The 20,365-nt window shown below is 42.7% G+C and overlaps 1 protein-coding gene across 14 annotated transcripts in view; it reads right to left on the reverse strand.

The window, feature by feature from the left end:
- SSX2IP (SSX family member 2 interacting protein) overlaps positions 1-20,365 on the reverse strand; it is a 69,260-nt gene that overhangs the window by 16,393 nt on the left and 32,502 nt on the right. For 8 of the 14 annotated variants that reach the window (XM_025215749.1, XM_006033845.3, XM_006033846.3 and 5 more), the window contains 8 exons: positions 15,735-15,778; positions 14,675-14,808; positions 12,312-12,487; positions 11,876-12,076; positions 9,222-9,332; positions 7,962-8,097; positions 4,797-4,872; positions 4,540-4,717 (listed from right to left, as the gene is read on the reverse strand). In XM_025215749.1, the coding sequence (XP_025071534.1) occupies positions 4,540-4,717; positions 4,797-4,872; positions 7,962-8,097; positions 9,222-9,332; positions 11,876-12,076; positions 12,312-12,487; positions 14,675-14,717 (921 nt within the window). In that variant the 5' untranslated portion in view covers positions 14,718-14,808; positions 15,735-15,778. Of the gene's footprint in view, positions 1-4,539; positions 4,718-4,796; positions 4,873-7,961; positions 8,098-9,221; positions 9,333-11,875; positions 12,077-12,311; positions 12,488-14,674; positions 14,809-15,734; positions 15,779-16,697; positions 17,903-20,365 lie in introns of those variants that run through there. The other 6 variants (XM_025215755.1, XM_025215754.1, XM_006033843.3 and 3 more) reach the window with 5 other exon arrangements.

Here is a 20,365-nt window from a genome sequence, read left to right on the forward strand (position 1 = left end):
AAAAGGATGTGGAGAAGCTTGAGAGAGTGCAGAGGAGAGCCACACGCATGATCAAAGGTCAGGAAAACAGACCTTATGATGAGAGGCTGAGAGCCATGGGACTCTTCAGCCTGGAAAAGCACAAGCTCAGGGGTGATCTGGTGGCCACCTATAAGTTTATTGGGGGTGCTCACCAGGATCTGGGGGGAACGTCTGTTCACCAAAGCGCCCCAAGGGATGACAAGGTGGAATGGTCACAAACTCCCCCATGACCATTTCAGGCTGGAAATAAGGAAGAACTTCTTTACTGTCCGAGCCCCCAAGGTTTGGAATGGACTGCCGCCGGATGTGGTTCAAGCACCCAATTTGAACACCTTCAAGAGACATTTGGATGTTTATCTTGCTGGGATCCTATGATCCCGGCAGACTTCCTGCCCCTGGGGCAGAGGGCTGGACTCGATGGTCTTCTGAGGTCCCTTCCAGCCCTGGTGTCTATGAATCTATGAATTTAATTGTCCATCAAGAACGACGGATTTCAGGGAGTGCCCCGCCTGCCCGATTAGCCGGCCATGCAAAGACTCCCTCCACTGACTCTGCCTCCTCCAGCCTTCAGCATAGGGGCTCCCTCCCCACACCTGCCTACGCCTCACAGTGGGGCTTCCCCCCCGCCTCCCATCCCCGCTTCCCTCCCTTCCTTCCTTCACTGCCGCCTGGTCCCAACAACAGCCGCCACCATGACACCCCCTCCCCCCTTCTCGCTTCCCCCCTGTCCTGCACCCAGCCTGGCCCATGCAGCCTCCCTCCCAGCTGTTGTCGGGGTTCCCTTTCCTGCTCTCTTCCTTCCCCTCCCTGCCACCAGGCCCCGACAACTGCCACCACCATGACCGCCCCTTTGCCTCCCCCTGCCCCACTCCCCTCCCTCCTTCCCTCCCTGCCCACTGCCTTGCCCTCCCTGCTGGCTGTTTGTGAGGCGCCAGGAACAGGTGGCAGGGGGCACTGCCACTGTGACCCCCCTCCTTTGCCCTCAGGCAAGGAGGCATGGGGAAGCCCCACTGCTCAGGCAGCCAGGGCATTTGCTGCCACCACAAACTTCCCAGCAGCGGCTCAAACTTGGGCCCATGCAGCCAATCGCTGCCTGCCCTCTCAGCGGCACATGAACAATTGGCTAAAAGCATTACAGACAGGCAGACACACACAGACAGACTAAGCCCTTTATATGTATAGAATGTAAAACAAATTCCAGAAGAGAAAAAACACACATAAAAACCGTACGCAATTGATGTCAATTTCTCACACTTCACACATTGCTTACTTCCTTAGATTGCTTTTTATTCAAGGTAGGAACATCTCTCTAGGGATAGGGACCGAAGTTAAACGTAAACAGGTTTAAGTGATCAGAAACTGGTTTAAACCTATAATAGACTAGAAGTTCAGTACACATCAACCAGTTTTAAAATGGCTAAAACTGGTTTAAGATGAACCTGGTTGAATATAGTATCAGATTTAACTGATTTGGGCCAAACCGGTTTACGTAACTTCTGTCCCAGACCCCTTCCTGGTTTAAGTTAAATCAGAGTCCCCCAGCATCCCGGCATGCTTTGCAGCCCTGGGCTGGGCTGTGCTCTCTGCTCCAGAGCTGGGCTGGCCCCTCCCTTCTGCTCCCTAGCCAGAGCAGGGGCAAGGGCAGGGGCGTGGCCAGAAGCATGGCCCCCTGAGGCAAACAGAGCAGAGAGGGGGTTTATTCCCCACAACCCCTACCAGGAGACTTCAGCCCCTGTTGCCCATTCCCCCACACCCCAATCCAGCAACAGGGGAAGGAGCATGGCCAGAACCGGCTGGCATGCCCAGTGCCATCCACCTGCCTCGCCAGCGGCTGGGGGTGTAAGGATGAGCCTAGCCAGCCGGCAAGTACTGCTGAGGGCAGAGGCAGAGGGGCCAGCATGGGTTTAGCCACCGGGTCTGGGTCCTTCCCTGCAGCTGGGGCTGGGGGCACAGAGGCTTCATGACTCCCCATGCCCAAACCAGGCAGGGCTGTCATGGAGCCCCAGCCCGGCCCAGCAGCACAGGTGGGGGCTTTCCAGGCCAGCTCCACCCTACAAGCCAGGGTGGGGGTTTAAACCCCTCCAGAATCATACTTAGCCCCTGCTGGGGGCCTGGCCACACCCCCCAGGTCAGGTTCCCTCCATCCTTGTGGCAGCTGCAAACAGAAGGGAGGGCTGCTCTAGCACCTCCAGCTTCTAGCCTGAGCCACTGCAGGCATGCGCCTGCATTTCTAGAATTAAACATGAATGTCTGTGCACTTGTAAATCAATTCAATCTTTGAAGGTTAGACTAACCTGCAAAGATTGAATCAATTCGGGCTCTGGCTTTTTTAATATCTGTCCCTAGCTTAGTTGTACAGTACTAATCAGGATTAGGGCTTCTAATCACTACCACACTATAGTTAAAAATAACAACCTGGTTTATATTTAGACATAGCTTTCTTTTCCTTCCCTGGGAAGAGTTAAGCAGCATTTCTTCATGTCAAGGAAAAATATTATTTTTAATAATAATGATTTTTATCCCGCCCTATTCAGAAAGTCAGTGGCTTACAATAAATGACAAACAGCCTACAGATCAAAAAACAACAATAAACTCCCCAAATAACACCCCAAAACTTGGAAATTCCACCTGCACTCTTGCTTCCTTACCTATCACTCAGGACAGCAAACCATATGGTCAATTCCAAAGATGCTTCCCAAGCCCTAATCTCCCCCTTTTCCAAAGTTCAGATGCCAATTGCTCTTCTTTATTTATCCCTGTCTCTTCACCACAATTCCTCCACCGCCTTCTCACAAATCAAGTGAGCATATAAATATTTGTTTATTTACATTTGTATTACATATTAGTTATAAACACGTTACAATACAATTATAGCATCTAGCATGTTTGTACTGCCCTGAACACCACTGAATTGCCCACAGCTGAAAATAAATATGTAAAGATTAATGTATAATATAAAATGCAAAGCATAAATGTACATTGCATCATACATTTCTGGCTGGTTTCTGGCACTGCACATTATGCTTTATATTACTCTGTATCATATACTTATCTTTATTTTGTTCACAGCTGACAGTGTGTATGTGTTCAGGGCAGTATTAGAATGCTAGATGCTAAAGAAGCCAGGTCCTCTGCCAAGCCAGGTTCAAATACGCTACAATGCAGAAGCATATACCTATTTTCTATAGCACAATGCAGTTTCATAGCTTGTCCTGTGTCAATAAAAACATGCAAATTCTAATGAAAAATTACTCATCCAGTATGATCTTGGAACTATTGATGACTCAAAAAATAGGGTTGTGAATAATTTTGGTTTTCATTCCTTGTTTATTTCTGCTGCTTGGAGAGGATTAAGTTAGCTATTGTAGCTTATTTCTCAATTCATATTGATATCAAATGCAATTGTGACTTCTGATGGGGGAAATCAACAAGTACACATTAGGTTAATGCTAGGCAACATAGATCCTATTTTCATATACAGGCTCTTAGTATAAGAACAGGAAACACTGGCAGAACTGGAGAAAAAACTACTGTATTTAGAAGTATTATTTTCCCTGAATTTATCTGTAGATCTTTCAAACAGAAACACTGATTCATTTAACCCAGGGGCGTCAAACTCATCTGAACAGCACAGGGTTAGCCCTGTAGGTTAGATCATGCCTGTGGACTTGCTCACTCCCCTTTCCCCACCCCATCCTGGATTCAGTGCCAGCGGTGCCTGCTTCAACAGGTCCAGGACATGTACTGTGGGTACCCCACTCCTGCATGTCAGATCCAATGCTTGCTTTGGCCAGTCTCAAACTGCAGGTGCTGCCTGAGGCTCATGTCCCAGACCAACCAGAGCAGGTCTTGGAGCCAGCATGCAGCAGTGTTGGGGAGGAAGTTCCAGGCTGGCCCTGCGTGGCTGTTGTGTAGAACACACATCCCACAGCAAGTGCCATGTGCAACGTGTGTCCCAGGCCCTGCACATGTGGCCAATTTGGCAAGCAACATGTGCAGGTCAACTCAAGACCCAGGGCCAGCATCAGGATGCTATCAATAACCATGTTTTCCTGAACATTATCAATTAGTGTGGTGTATTAGTTAAATCAGGGGTGTCAAAGTGTCACTATCAATAACCATGTTTTCCTTAACATTCACTGGAAATCACATTTTCTAACTTAAAAACCTTAAGAGGATAACCTTCATATTAGGACAATGAACTCAGCATCTAAGCACTTGTCAACAACCAAAATTATCTGGGATTAGCTCATGTCTTTTAAATTCCCACCCTACCTTAAATTAGCTTTCAAATATAGCTATGACCTGACTGACTTGACATACCCAAATATCAACTGAAACATCCAAAGACAGGAGTCTGACATTCTGCTTTGGCCTATTTGAACTCTAGGCACTGCCTGGGACATACCAACTAGTGCAGGTCGCCAGACTCAAGAAGCTAGAGTTAGAGATTTTGCATGGCCCAGTAACTGTGGCACAGTACTAGGTTAGTACTTTTTAAAACTGATAAACACTTACTGGTCCAATACCATCTTCAGATCTTTCTCTAGGTTTCTGTTTCTGTGGGGGGAGGAGTGAAATAATTTCTTTCTTCATTTGTTGAAGAACTTTCCTCAGCTCAGCATTTTCTACTAGAAGCTGTTTTTGGCATTGCTCGTAATCCCTTAACAGAGCTTTATACATTTCTTCTTCATTCCTGAAAGTAGAAGTCTTATAATAATGAACTAAGACACATTCTTCAATTAATGAACATTGTTATATAGCTATCAACTTACCTGGCTTCTGTTTTATCAGTTCTCCAACCACCTCTCTTCCCATCAACTCGACCTACATAATTTAGAACTTCCATAGCTAAAAAAAAAAAAAAAAAAAAAAAAAGAAGGGTAAGAAGGATAGTTCAGAGTGTGAAATAAAAGTGTTTATCTAAACAACAAATCCTACATTTGCATATTTGCCTTAATATGTAGTGTCAGCAGACCTCCCAATACTGAACATAAAAAAAAATTAAAAAAAATAAAAAATATCAGTCTTTGCACCCACAGGAGACCAAAAGTCCCTGCAAACAAAATAAAGAGATAATAAAAGCCCACAGGAAATTCTGACAGCTTGGAGTAAAGCATCAAGTTTGATGTACCCCATCTCATCTTGCTTATATACACTCAAAACACTGCATGGCGGAGAACTCTTCCCAGGGCAGGACTAGAAAGCCATGACTAGATATTAAAAATAACAAGCTGGTTTATGACACTGTAGTAGTGATTAGTACTGTATGACTAGAGAGATGTTCCCACCCTGAATAATACACAATCTAAGAAAGCAGACAACATGTGAAATAAGAGAGGTTGACATCAAATATGTAATTTTTCCTGGCTTATTACTTCAATTACTTCACCTTTCTCTTCACAGTCGTCCATTTGCTCCTCCTCCCATGCGACAAAAACACTTTTCTTCACGGCCTGTCCTAGCCTTTATCTAGCATGTCTTATATACCACCAAGCTGTCAACTCCTATTACTGCCTGGAAAGAATTCCCTGTACGTATCTGAAAACCCCTCTAATTTTCCTTCTTTTAATCCTTCCACAAGGAAACTCTCTACAGTACCTATGAAGATCAACAATAGTCAGGCAGTTAGTGTGCCATTAACATTGATTATCATGCTGATCAGAAGTATAACTGTTACCTTTTGTTCCCCATCTGTCCATATTCACATGGTGTGTCTGGTGTTAACACTGTCTTGTTAGAGTGTAAGGTCTTTGGGATGGGTCTGCCTTTTTGTTCTTTTCCCTGTGCCTAGCACAATAGGACCCTCATCCGTAACTAGGGCTCTGCAGGCACTAACACAATGAGCCATAGAAATTAAAATAAAGATATTCCGCAAAGCTTTATATACTGTCAGTTGCTGAATATCTGTATTCAGCAACTGAATAGATCATCCATGTTTGGGCTTTAAAGTGTCTCCTGGTACACGAACAATAACTATCCTTCAACAAGAGCTTTAAGTTTTCAAAATTAATTCCAAATATGCAGATTGTTATGGAACAGTTTGCCACAGACATGTCAGAGTTGAAATGTTGTCAATTCAAACCCAAATAAAAACAACACCAAACAAAATTAGGGTGAAAGACAATGTCTACCTCTTCTCCAATGCTTTTCTATTGTAATCATTTGAGATGTTAAATTATCCATCTAATAGATAGTCTCCTTGGCTATAAAGATGATTTCTAAGATCATATTCATTTTCCACACAATTTTAGGGTATGTATACACTGCAAACAAGTTGTCTGTAACTTGGGTTGAATTAGCTGGGGAAACCTGGTATTGATCTTGCACTGCTAACAAGAGTTAAAAAACCTGAGCTGAGAATATACTTTCTGCAGCTATTCTCTTACTTGGGGCACTTTTAGATGGGGGCGGGGGGGAAAAGGCAGATGGAGTGCCCCTGTGCTTAAAAATGGCAGCAGGGGTGCTTCAACTAAAGCTCATTCAACGAACTTTAGTTCAAGTGCCACTGCTGCCATTTTTAAGCATGGGGCGCTGATGCACAAGATACAGGAGGCTGCTGGAGCACAGTAATTGCCACGCTCAAGCAGACTCAATTATTGGAGTCTGCTCTGATGTACTGGAATTCCAGCGTGAAGAAGCCTCTGCGCTTGTGTACAGGCACCCTTAGTTGCTCCTTTATCTTCACTCTTAAATGCCTACTCCAAGGAACAATACTGTACTGAAGGGCAAGATTAATAACGCAAACCTAAACACAAAATAAATTATGCTGTGCATACAGCGGAAGTGGTGTATTTTAAGAGAAACATCCACATTACAGCAGAAAGTAGAACATGCTTAATATTTTTAAGAAATGGTAGAGCATCTGAAAGATGTGACAGTAAAACATAAAACTCTTCCCGAGTCCTCACAATCTGACTCTACACAAATGTTACAGTTCCTCTTAAATATTCCCCCTTTCCCTAGAATTAGACTGGGCTCCAGGAATCTACCAACATTTTAAGAAGTGCCAGCTAACCGTGTTCATAGGTGGTGAACAGAATATAGGGCCTCAGTGGTGATACCTAGAGTAGGGGTTGGCAACATTTTCCAGCTCGAGAGGAGGGCAGGAGGACGGGTAGTAGAATGACCCAGCTTGTGTCAAGAGTCTGGTGGGTGGGCACCGGGACCCAGCTGCTGCTTCTCCTTGCCACTCAGCTACACTTTGGTACTGCAAAAAGACTCCCCAGCCCAAAATCAGAGTCCAAGCCTGAACTGCCCAACTGAGGCATGGCATAGGCAGAGCTCCCCCTCGCTCGAGCCCTAGGCAACCAACTGCAGCACAGGGCAGGGAGAGCTCCCCTGCGACAGAGCCCCAGTTTGACTGTGGTGCAATGCAGGGACACCTGCCCCTCCACTGGAGCCCAAGGCAACTGACTGCAGTGAAGTGTGGGGAGAGTCCCACGGTGCCAAATGCCATCTAAGCGACAGCTCCACATGTCATAGGTTCCACAGGTCTAGACCCCTAGCCTAGAGGTTTTACTACATTATCAAGTGTATGTCTTAAGACTTGAACTGCTAGCAACAGTAGTGAGAAATTATGGGGTAGAAGGGATCGGTCCTATTTAGAATTGAGAAAGTTATCAAGATTCTCACTGGAGTACTAACTAGTTTTCTTTGGCTTCTGTCTATAAAAAGTAAATACAAGAAAACTATTTTTAAAGATGTGTAAAACATAACAACACCAAGGTTTTCACCTACTCTACAAACAAGAATTTGAAAATTACACATTTTGTGCAGTGCTCTCTTTATGATACTGTTTTGAAATCAAATAGCACCCTAGGTAAGGGGGTTCCGTTGCTGAGAATTAAGGTGGTAAATAAAGCACATATTTACAACTTTATTTACAACTTTAGAACTGTATTATCTAAACTGTGTACAGTAGTGATATATTTACTTACCTATCTTTTTATCCTTTTTGTTCATAACTAGTTGATGCAATCGCTCTTTTAGTTTGTTGTATTCTCTTTCTTTTCTTTTCATATCGTGATTGTACTGAGTAGCCCGACTTGCAATAATATTCTGTAATTTCTGCACCTAAAATACCCCGACAAAACCCCAAAACATACAGCTCTTCAAGTTATACAAAAAAATCTTTCCTTTAAAATAAAAAAACAAAAATCAACACTGTTCTGTAAAACTATGAACTGGTTGAGATTAGTAATTGTGAAAGAAAATGAAAAAAGGAATATTTAGGGATAGGAGAGCATGCATCTTGTAACATTAAGTACTTCAGAGAACTCTGATGTTGCAGAAAAACAACTACAATCCTGGCAGATGTTATACGTAAGATGCAATTAACCAGTTAATCACATCTTAAAGTGTAACCTGGCCACAGCATTCAATTAATTGCAAACCAAAATCTGGCCACAAAATTATTACACATTCTTCATGTGATAATATTGTGGCTGGTTTCAATGGCATGCTAAAATGACCATGTTGGCTGGATGGACCACAATGGGGCTCAAAAAGGCAGTCAACACCAGCTGCTGATTAGTTGATCAGCGGAAGCATGGGGACCATGCCAGGGCCCATCCAAGTCCCAACATGCTCCAATGCTGCCTCAGGATCAGTTGATTGGCAGCTGGCTCTGCCCACTCAAACCAGTCTGGTGGGTCTTGGAGCCAGCCAACAAGCCAGCTTAGTTGTTAAGAATTTACAACTATAGCATGTCCAATATACTTAGCTGAACATTAACATGCTAAGTACTTATGCTTACTATTGTGACAAAAAACTAGAGAATTTTTTTTAAAAATAATTGAACGAAAACACTGCAGTGAAACCAAAGATAAGGAATTCCAAGCCTCACATGGGTAATTTAGGCAAAGTCTTGTCTGTTGAAAACTTCAGTGTGGATTTCACTCATTGCCCCTCTCAGATTTTCAAGGATCCATTCCATGTTCTGAATAATTTTTCCTTCATGCTCCCTGCCCCATTTTCAACATCCACATGCTAAACACTTCTTTGCTTTATTATGGGCAAAAATGCTATAACACTGGTCATACTGTAGGACCCTGATGTTTACTAAAAGTGACTTGACAAATGGTTGGACTCAGATTACTTCCATTTCACATGGACACAATATTAAAAAGAAGCTCAACTGCAACACTGCATGTGAGTTTGATCAATCAATGGTTTGTGAGATGTACAGGCTGACTCACCTCATCCTTTTCATTTTTAAGTAATTGGTGCAGATTTCTGTTTTTGCATTGAAGCTGTCTGTCTCTTTCCTGAAGTCCAACTATCTCCCTTTTAGAGGCTTCTAGTTGCTCCTAAAGAAAATGTTTATAATACAATCTTAATTCAAATTTACAAAAGAAAAAAGCCCAAAAAATTAATTTCAGACAAGTTTGTTCTTGTTGAACTATCAAAAATCCAGTATGTTGGCAGAGCCCACTTGCATAATCCATGTCAAGTGGAACCTAATTTCTGAATAAAGAGAAGTATTTAGCCATGTTAGCCTGATATCAGGCAGAAGGCAGGAGAGAGAGAGATGGGCTTTATAGACTAACAGAATCAGAGATCCATAAGCTTTGACAAGCCAGAGAGTACTTCATCCACCACTACCCCAAATGCTACTCATCAGACAGTGTCAGCTGAAGTGATCATTGCTCAGAAAAGCTTAGTTATCTCCGATTCAGTTAGTCTATAAAGTGCATCTCCACCCTACCTTCTGCCTAATTTTTGAAATTATGTTTACAGGGTCTATTATACATATGGCAATCTGCTACACTGGAGTAATACAGTAAATTCATTTCATGGAGATTATACTGAACATACACAGAAAACTGAAATCAGTACCATATTACTACTTTTAGTTTGATATGGAATGCACTTAATATTTTGCTGCCCTTAGATTTTTAAATACTCAATATGCTATAATATGTACAGAAGTCAGGGATGGAGCTAGATGCTTTGGACTCCAGCTCTTTTGTCGATTTGGGGCTCAGAGACCTTAGCTGGCTGCTTTTGAAAAAAGGATCAATGACATTTGAACAGAAATCTCAGGACTGAATGGAGCAGTTTACAGATACTGTTTCAGTGTAGCTTCAGATAGGTATCACTGTAGTTACTGTAGCAGATTACATTAACTAATGACTATCAATTGACATTCTGAAGGTTTTGGTCACAGCTAAAAAAGGTGAGAAATACACCTCCTGCTTTTTTTTTAAAGTTAGATTCCAGAGCAAAATACTGCAGCTTCAGTTCTGCAATAAATTGTGTGGCCAAGATATATCAAACTACTCGAGGCCATTTTCTTTGTCAATATCAAGAGTAGGGAAATATGAAGAAAGTATATGAGCATTTAGGACAGTGGATCTCAACCCTTCAGAAAATGCCAACTCTTTGCTTTCATTCATTTTGATTATGGAAAAAATAAGAGAGCAAGTCCACAACAGGTCAAGATGCATTTTGATGCTTTGGATTCCTATTTGAAATCTCTGGCTTTCTTTTGTCGCCCACAGCAGTGCCACGTTGCACAGCATCCCAAGAAACCTGTAATAGGGTCTTATGACACCCTGGTTGTAAAATCACTAATTTAGGAATGTCTAAGTATGCCATAACTTAATACAGGTAGCATCTTACACAGTGCAACATCTGTAAAAAAGGACTCTTCCATCACAACTGAAAGTAAAACTGTGAAAAAAAAATGTATGGCCTGAGGGCCAGATGAGCATTGCATCAACACAAGAACAAGGAAGGCAAAATGTCCCCAGATGCATGCAAGGTAGAGTAATTTGGCTGAGTGTGCAGGCAGCTAACATTTCATAAATTACATTTTTCCAAAAGCAGTACTATCACAAAAGGGAATTTAAATGTTGCATGACAGTTTTGTTTCCATGCAAATTAAACTCCTCAGGACTGGGACTGCTGTGTACAGTGAATCAAGACGTTATTTTTCTAGGCAAATTGAGACTTCTATGCACTACTAAAGTACAAATACTAGGGAAAACAACAGTGATAGCCAATCTTCTTGAAAAGCAAAAGAGGTGCTCAGTTATCCACTGAAATCACATTTGCTTTGGTACGATATTATTGAGGAAAAGAAAGTTTGTCTCGCAGCTGACCTACAATTCAAAATTTGCTATGTACTTTCAAATATAATTTTTTCCATGCAGTTCTTGCCACTAACACTAACAATAATGGACCATCAGTTATAGTTTAACCTAAAAGAACACAAGGTTATAGAGCCTTTACAACCAACTTGGTCAAAATTAAAGCCAGCAGTCAAAAATGCATTGCAACTGCTTTGAATAGACCTGGTGTAGAAACTTGGTAATCAGGTGACTAGGGAACAATACAGGGAATGAACTATAATCTAGTCTTTGAAATCTAGATGACATTTGAAAAGCAGCACGGATAAGCCTGCTACTACTTGTACCAATATTACTATATGAAGTACTAATTACTCTATGAAGTAATTCATTTTCTAGCAAGGAAAACCTAACATCTCTCCCAATATACTAGTAAAAGATAAAGTCCAAACACCTTCTAAGATTTTCACATTCACCATGCATTATAACAGTCTAATCCAATGAATCTTCCTCCTGTACAGGTGGTCAGAAACCATTCATAAAGTAAATAATATCATTAGAGAAATAAGGATTCAGACGTTATTTCTTCTTCCCATTAACTCATTTTCATTAAGTTTAATGAGCTTTCAATCAATTATGAAAAAAATGACACCAGAGAAATAACATGCAGGATAATTAAAGTTTTTAACATACAAGCAAATTACAACAACTGAGAATTTAGCATTGTTAAATTAGTGCATTACATTATGATGCAAGTTATGAAAGAATGAATTTTCTACCTTTAGTTTGGCATAGCAGTTCTGCAGATGATCCATATCACTACCCAATTTCAAGTGCTGCATTTCCACGTCTTCCTGAGCTCGGAGGTTCTTGCGCTGAAGTACAAGTAGTTCATTCATACAATTTAAGATAGATATTAAGTTTAATTCTTTACCTTTGGACTCTGCATAAAGTGAAGGGAAACCCAGTGTTGTCAACTCCTGATGTGAGAGAGAGAGGGAGAGAAGAAAGTGATTTCTTTTTCTGACTTAAAAATACTGTATTAGGGTGTCAAAAGAACATTTATTTCTGCAGGGAAGATGCCATCATTTTGGTTTTGAGAAGTTACAGGAAAAAAGCCTACTTCATGAGACTAAGTTCTTCCATTCCAGAGAACATTCACACTCATTCTACAGGTGATCGACTATTGTTCTTAATATCTGAAAATCTGCTTACCCTATTAAGATAGGATATACTCTGTTCAACATTCTCTTCTGTGCAGAAGGCACTGAAAAAGCTGTGCGTACTTTTGGATGAAGGCAGTGGCAAACGTAGCACTTGTTGCATGTTTAAGCTTGAGGGAGACATCTTTTTTTCTGAGGTATATTGAGAAGTATTTTTGCTATCTAAAACTCAAAATATTAAGGAACAAGTCAAGACTAATAACTCAACACACAAAAAAAACCATACAATCCCTTAAAGCAAGATCAATCATAATCTAGAACTTTTAGTTCTAAATTTAATTTCATTATAAATAAGAGCTTAAAAGTACATTCTAAACAAAATGCAAGGTATCAGTTTCTACTGAAAAGTAAAACTTTGACAACATTCTAAAACCTTTTTCTTAGAACAAATCATCTTTTCACAAAACAGAAAAATTCTAAGTTCCTGGATTTGCTTATTTAGACACATTTCTCATGTATAACCAAAATTTGTAAATGAAAGTTTTTATAAATTACATTTGATTGTACATCTTAACCTACTCTCCACTGACTCAAATGTACACAAAAATACCCTTTCTTTCAATGCAGTTAAATCAAAAGTTAGAGTGAGAAAGAACCTGAATAAATAAAGAAAAGTGTCACATCAATGTAATATATGCACAGACCCTAGAAAACATGAATATCTAGATTTCTTTCACAAATGGGAAAATAATTGTTAGTAGTAACCATTCTGTAAAATCACCTACCCAAGTAGAAATTGTGCTAGATACTACTGAATTATCCAGTATTTCTACTTGGAGTCAATTTGATTCTACACAGGAAATACCACGTGCCCATTAAATATCATCAGGGATCCAGGTTTTCAGTTTCCCGCAGAAAAATGGAAAAAACATGGATTTTCCATTTGAACTCAGAAACACACAGATTTTCCACTATTGCAAAGAGCTCTCTGCAGACTGGCAGATTTCCAGCCTGCAGGGGGCTGAGGGAGCAGGAGGAGGGCAGTCAGGCAGGAGATGCCATATGCATGTGCACACACACACATGCACATGGATGGTCACCAGGTAGCCTGAAGAGCAGCACCTGCAGGTAACTCTGGCGGGAGTTGGGGGGGGGGAGAGGAGGAACTGAGGCCCCCATAGGGAGGGAGAGTGAGTTAGGTAGGGCTGAGGCTGCTGCCCAGCCCGGGCACTGTGCGGGATTTGGGGCCCAGCGCCAGAATGCTCGGCCGCAGGGTCCCCGTGGGGAGCGGGAGGAAGCCACGGGCAGCTCATCCAGGGGTGGAGCTGGCTCTCTGCTGCTGTGTGCACTTTTGGGGGAGACATGGGGAATACATGCACCCCAGATCTGTGTGCAGGGTGGGGGCAGATGCAGGCTGCCCCTGCTCCCCAGGGCCTCTGAAGTCCAGCAGGTAGGACCAAGCATGGCACAGCAGAGTGGGGCAGGGAAGCTCCCTGTCGCTGCAAGCACCATGCCACCATGGCCAAGTGCACCTTGCCTGCTGCAGCAACAGCAGAGGTGGCAGCACAGAGTTGTGCCTGTCGCTGCTGCTGGATGGACAGGAGGTGCCTCACCATGGCACGGCAGAGCTTCCAGTGGTGGCAATGAGCTTCCCCACCCAGCCTCGCTCTGCCCCGCTACACCAGGGCACCACCCACTGGGCTCCAAAGGCCCGGGGGCAGAGGCCACGCCACAGCAGGGAGCCCAAGCTTGCAGTGGGAAGCCTCATCTTCTTGCCCCGTTCTCTCCCCACCCCCCTCCCCAAGGGGCTCTGCTTAGGCCATGCTGCTCTTCACTCTGCTCCACCACAGTAGCTGCTGCCTCCAGCAGGCAGCAGCCAGGACTTGGATGCTGATTTGGGAGTCAGGGGGCTGTGGGTCCCTAGCCCCATAGGCCAGGCAGCTGGGGGCCCCTTCCAGCAGGGCTGGGTGTGTGGAGGTCTGTAGCTGGTGAGTGAGGGGCACCGGCAAGGCTGGAAGGGCAGGGCAGGCAGCTGTGGGTTGGGAGCAAGGGGGCAGGACCTGCATCCTGGTGAGTGAAGGGGGCAGGGGGCCCTCTGACTTTCCGTGATAAAAAACCCAAAATCAAATGTCAGAATGTATAGGCGTTTAGAATTTATTTTATTATAGTGACTGAGGCACTGGCAGGCTACCAAATTCCTTTAAAATTGTAAATATATCAATAAAACATGGTGTTCAATAGATACCTATATACAGTGGCATTTCATTTTAATTATGGATTTGGGGGGTTTAAAAATCAGAGAATTTGCGATTTTTTAAACAGAGGAAACCAGGATCCCTGAATATCTTTCTGCTAATGATCTCTCTCAGTTTTCTAAAGCAAAAATATAGCCAATTTTGTCTAACTAGAAGTTACCTGATGACGGCGCTGGCACAGTAATAGTCTTCCAATCTCCCATAGCAACAAAGAGAGCTAGAATACCTGAGCAACTGGTTGAGCAGTGAAGTATTTAGTACAATTGCTGGTAATATCGCCTACGTAGGCATATCCTAAAATAGCAGGAACATTTTAGATTAACAATAGCATCTACCAGAGCGAGATGATTAAAAGAAGCATAAAAGAGTCACTGGCTGGCTCAAATCCATTTCAGCTTGCTATAGATACACAAATATAGAGGAGCCCAATATTTACTGCACAATAAATGTAACAAGTATTTAAATACAGGCAGCCAGGCACAGCAATCTTTAGTGTTAGCTTTATATTAAGACACCACGCAAAGATTTAAAAAAAAAAAAAAAGAATCGCAATGCAGATAAACTAATCCAATCATTTTGTTAGGAATGAGCATAAAAGAAACTTATTCTAAAGCATTAAAGATGTTATATTTAGTAATAGCACAGGCATAGAGTGACTCGGCAATAAATAAAGTTAAGTGCATTTTCATCATAAACTCTCTCACTAGATTTACTACCAAAGGAGAGAAGGGAGATGAGAGACAGAGGGGCAGGGACTAGAGTCTTTTCCAAGCCCTGAAATTAGTGGGAGGGATGGACAAGGGAGAAATATCAACTGAATGAGTTTTAATATTTAAACAAACCCCTCTGTCCCTGGTAATCATTTTGATTCCTTGCCTAACCTGCTAAGATAGCTAGAAGTGACAGACTGGCAGAACAAGACAGGGTAGGAGCGATCCGTGCCCGTGTGCCGATTAGAGTAAGCCTATTACAGTAGTATGGCCAAGGAACACAGTTTTGCCTCCCCCTGCCCAATTAAGGCACTTAAAATGGGATTTAGGCACCTAAATCGAGTGCTGGTCCAAAAACCTCAGAAAATTTAGAGGACTGGATTACAGCACTTCATTCAGATTATCCTATATATTTCTAATATCCTATTCTCCCATCAAAATCAATGCCAGCTTTAGCAATTGAGGCCAAACCAGGCAGAGTGCAAAGAACAAACAAAAACAATTTCTTACATGTTAATTTGGCTTTTGCTGGATCCATTAATTCAGACAATGTCCTGTCAACAGAACAGAAACATAAAATCAAGCTAGTCATTTTTCATTACTACCAATCCTATTACTTTATTCCTCTGTCCTAGAATGTTAGGACCATATTTTTCAAAACACCTGAATGCTTCAAGATGCAGCTAGCACCCTACAAGATTTTAAAAATTCCATTAATCACCTCTCTTATTTTAATGGGAGTTAAACACCTACATACTCTTGAAAAATCCCACTAAGCACCCATCTGCATTTTAAACCAGACAATTTGGTTCTTATGTCCAAAGTGGTCATACAGGGTTCCTGGTTTTCTTTGTTTAAAAATCACAAATTCTCTGCTTAAAACCCCCAAAGTCCGCAGTTAAAATGAAGCACCACTATATATAGAGATATCGATTGAACACAAGGGTTTATTGATATATTTACAATTTTAAAACAACTTGGAAGCTTCCCAGTGGCAAACAGAAAACCCACATCCCTGCTTATAAACTAACTAGGAGTGACGAGACCACATTATCTAGATTCTTTCAAAGCAGAATTTTACCAACCCAAGAGTTTCTGTGCACTGGCGATACACATGGTAAGGCAGAAACTTATCCACCCCTCCTGGGTTCCTGAACTGGCCAATCCAAAAACTTCAGTGGAAGCGGAAACAGCTCTAGTTTTGGGCCTTATATAAAAGGATACTTTCAACATTGTAATCAAAGACTAACCTTATCACTTTTGCAACAGAGCATTGTCCACATCTACCAAAACCATTTCCCTTGTTGGTCATAGGCAGGTCAACCTGTGACAAGCCCTGACCAAAATAAACCTTCAATTAGCAATAATCATGCCTCAGATTAACCTCATCAGCTACGACACTGCCACTGCGCAAATAAACCTTAAAGCTCTACTCCTCCTTCCGTTTTAAATACCAGCATAAATTAATTTTACCTCAAAGGCTCTAAAGAATTGTTTTCTTTGGGATCTCTCTACTAGACACAGCGCTAGGGTCCAATTCCTTTATTTCCATGTAATCCTGGCTTAAGTAAAATTGAGAAATTAACCTTCATTCATAAAATCAAAATTTTTTTTAACATTCTTACAGAAAACTTAAAAGAATCCTGAAAAGACCACAGGACACCCAACAAAAGTGATGGAATATGGATAAAGTACTATTAGTCTACAGCTTCAACAAGTGCTTGGTCAAATGAGCTTTATGGAAGTTTTATCTGGGCATCAGCTCAACCTGATTCACAATTAGTTTATCATTACTAAAAGAAAAAAAAATGCTATGCCTTTTTTGTCCTTTCCCCCTATTTTAGATGGTTTAAATAATATTTAAAAATGAAGAGGTTTCAGCTTCAGCTGCAAAGTTATATTAAGGAAGAAGAAGAGTGAATGTTAACAGACCACACTCCTTACAAAACACCAGTTTTGTAAATATAACTGACTCTCTAATAGAAAAATAGTCTTGGATGACATCTCAATAAAATTCCCCTTTAAAACGTTTTCTTAAAATCAATTTAAAAATGAAGGAACCATAATTAACATCAGTACACTATATACAAATATACACTGGTAGGCTAATGGAGATTTTTTGGGATTGTCACAGGCCCTCCGCTTCTGCTGTCCAGCTCACTCATGGTGCACCAGCACAACACTTTGCTATTGTTACAGATATGTCAATTGGCACACCCAGAAAACCCAACTCAGATCAGAAAGAAGCCACTTCCAATCCTAGCTTTCTAGATTCAGGGAATACCTGGAGAAAGATATGGAAAAAGAAGTGAGGTAGATAAACTGAAATCTTGAGTATGTGATTATCTTCTGCCCACCTCAGTGCTGAGGTCAGATTTCATAGACATTAGGGGCTGGAAAGGACCTTGCAAGATCATCGAGTCCAGCCCCCCTGCCATAGACAGGAATTCTGCTGGGATCAAATGATCCCAGCAAGATAAGCATCCAAATGTTTTTTGAATGAGTCCAAATTAAGTGCTTGCACCACCTCTGGGGGGAGTCTGTTTCAGACCCTGGACACCCGGACTGTAAAGTGTTTCCTTACGTCCAGTCTAAATTGCCCTTCCAGAAGTTTTTGGCTGTTAGACCTTGTTATCCCTTGGGGGGTCCTAGTACACACCCATTATATACTTATAGGCTGCCACCAGTCTGTAAGTCACCCTGAACCTTCTCTTCTCCAGGCTGGAGAGACCCATGTCCCTCAGCCTCTCCTCATAAGGCTTGCTCTCTTGGCCTTTGATCATGTGGGTGGCTCTCCTTTGGACTCTCTCAAGCTTATTCACGTCCCTCCTGAAGCGGGGGGGCCCAAAACTGGAAACAGTACTCCAGCTGCAGCCTCACTAAGGCCGAGTAAAGCAGGAGGATGAGGTCCCTGGTTTTGCTTGAGATGCATTGGTGGATGCATGCGACAGTTTGGTTTGCACTGCCAGCTACGGCATCACATTGGTGGTTCATGTTCATTTTGTGGTCAATCAAGACCTCCAAGTCTCTTTCAATCATGGTGCTAGTGAGCATAGCACTTCTGAGCCCATAAATAGGATGCTGTTTTTTCCTCCCAAGGTGGAGCACCCTGTACTTCTCTATGGTGAATGCCATCAGGTTTTGGTTCGCCCATTTTGCGAGCTTGTCCAGGCTGGCCTGTATCCCCAGCCTGTCCTCCAGTGTGACTGCCTTCCCCCATAGTTTAGTGTCATCCGCAAACTTTGCCAGTCTGTATCTGGCACCCAAATCCAGGTCATTAATGAAGATGTTGAAGAGTACTGGCCCAAGTACTGAGCCCTGAGGGACACCACTGGCTGCCTTGCACCACGTTGATTTGCTCCCGTCAACTCATACTCCTTGGGTCTGACCCTGGAAACAGTTCCCTAGCCATTAGACCAGGAAATGGTCAAGGCCACAGTTCCCCAGCTTAACCATGAGGACATCATGGGAGACCAAGCAAAAGGCTTTCTTAAAATTCAGGTATATGACATTAACCTCATCTACCTTGTCTAGGCAATGCATCACCTGGTCATAGAAGGAGACAAGGTTGGTCAGGCAAGACCTTCCAGCAGCAAAGTCATGTTGGCGGGCACTCAGAAAGTTATGTTCCGTTAGCCTGTTGCTGACGGAACTTTTGATTACTTTCTCCAGGATCTTTCCAGGGATGGATGTCAGATTTATTGGCCTGTAATTCCCTGGATCTTCCTTCCTTCCTTCCTTGAAGATTTGGACCACGTTTACTCTTCTCCAGTCTTCTAGTACCTCTGCCGAGCGCCACGAGTTCTCAGATATCTTCACCATAGGCCACGCTATGATGTCTGCCATCTCCTTCGGGACTCTTGGGTATATTCCATCCGGGCCCACGGACTTATGGATGTCAAGCCTCTCAAAGCGTTCTCTCACTTGATCTACGTTGACTGTGGGCCCAGCTCCTGCCCCCTGGATGCTTTGCATCCTGCCCGACAGGGTGATCCTCTGGTCTTGTAAAAGCCATCACAAAGATATTCTTTGCTGTTTAATAACCTTATTATAAGCAGCAATTCTGAGACCTACAACTAAATTAATGCACCTCCTAAATTTTTAGCTTGCCAACCAAACACACCTGTGATTTTTACACTGTATCAGGACAGCTGATTAGCTTTTGAGAAATAACTGTTTTTGAGGATGGACAGTATTTCACCACAAGTGTCACCTCTTTGTACATGGTTTAAACTTTTGTCTTTGGAACCAACAGTGGAAGAAAAGGATGTGGCAATCCACCTTATCCACAAGAAGGGACACCAGAAGCATAACAGTTCCATGTTCAGATTCTTTGCTAGATGCCATTTAACTAATATTAGAGTTCAAGTCCCTGGTCTTGATTTTTAAAGCCAGCAACAGATTGAAACCCAAACATCTCTCCATCCTCCCATGCAGCTATGCTCCTCTGGAGCATACATAAGAGCCTAAGAGCAATGTTCTTGGTTAAAGTGGCTTGATTTGGCATAACTAATCTGGAAGCTCATTGCAAAAAATCTGTCCACCTTCAGAACATGTTGCAAGACCAGAGTGGAAAATGATTTGGGCTGGAAGGCCACTTAAGGACTTTCAGTGAGATGTGAGCTTCAGCAGGGGGGCAGGGTTAACCCGGCCTGGCCCAGCACAGCAGTGATTGCGGGGCAGGAGGGTCAATTGATCCTATCTGGCCCTGGGCCCGTCTGCCCTGCACTCAGTGCCAGGGGCGCCAGAGCAGCCCAGCAGGTTTCCATAGAGACTGGCCAGGACCCCCAGTTGTGGGTGCAGGGCAGACAGGCCCAGTGCTTGATAGGATCAATCACTTGGTGGTGCCAGGAAATCACTTGGTGACCACAGAGAATTACTTAATGGCCACTGTGGCTTCAGATGCTCAAAGATTTTGTATTTCAAGCCTTACTATTTGCAAGCTAATTTTTCTCTGCAAGCCAACAGCTCTGATGATATGCCTACAACCTGCAGTGTCCCAGTAACTGCCAGATGTAATTTTGCCAGCTGGCAATATCACTTGCTGTTCCATTGAAGAAATTCCTGAAGAGAACAAAGCTAGGCAAATTCCCAAAAATGTACACCTAGGCCTCAGTTCCATGTGTGTGTGTCGGGGGGGG

The sequence above is a fragment of the Alligator sinensis genome, unplaced genomic scaffold, assembly GCF_000455745.1.
Source record: "Alligator sinensis unplaced genomic scaffold, ASM45574v1 scaffold32_2, whole genome shotgun sequence".
Lineage (NCBI taxonomy): Eukaryota > Metazoa > Chordata > Crocodylia > Alligatoridae > Alligator > Alligator sinensis.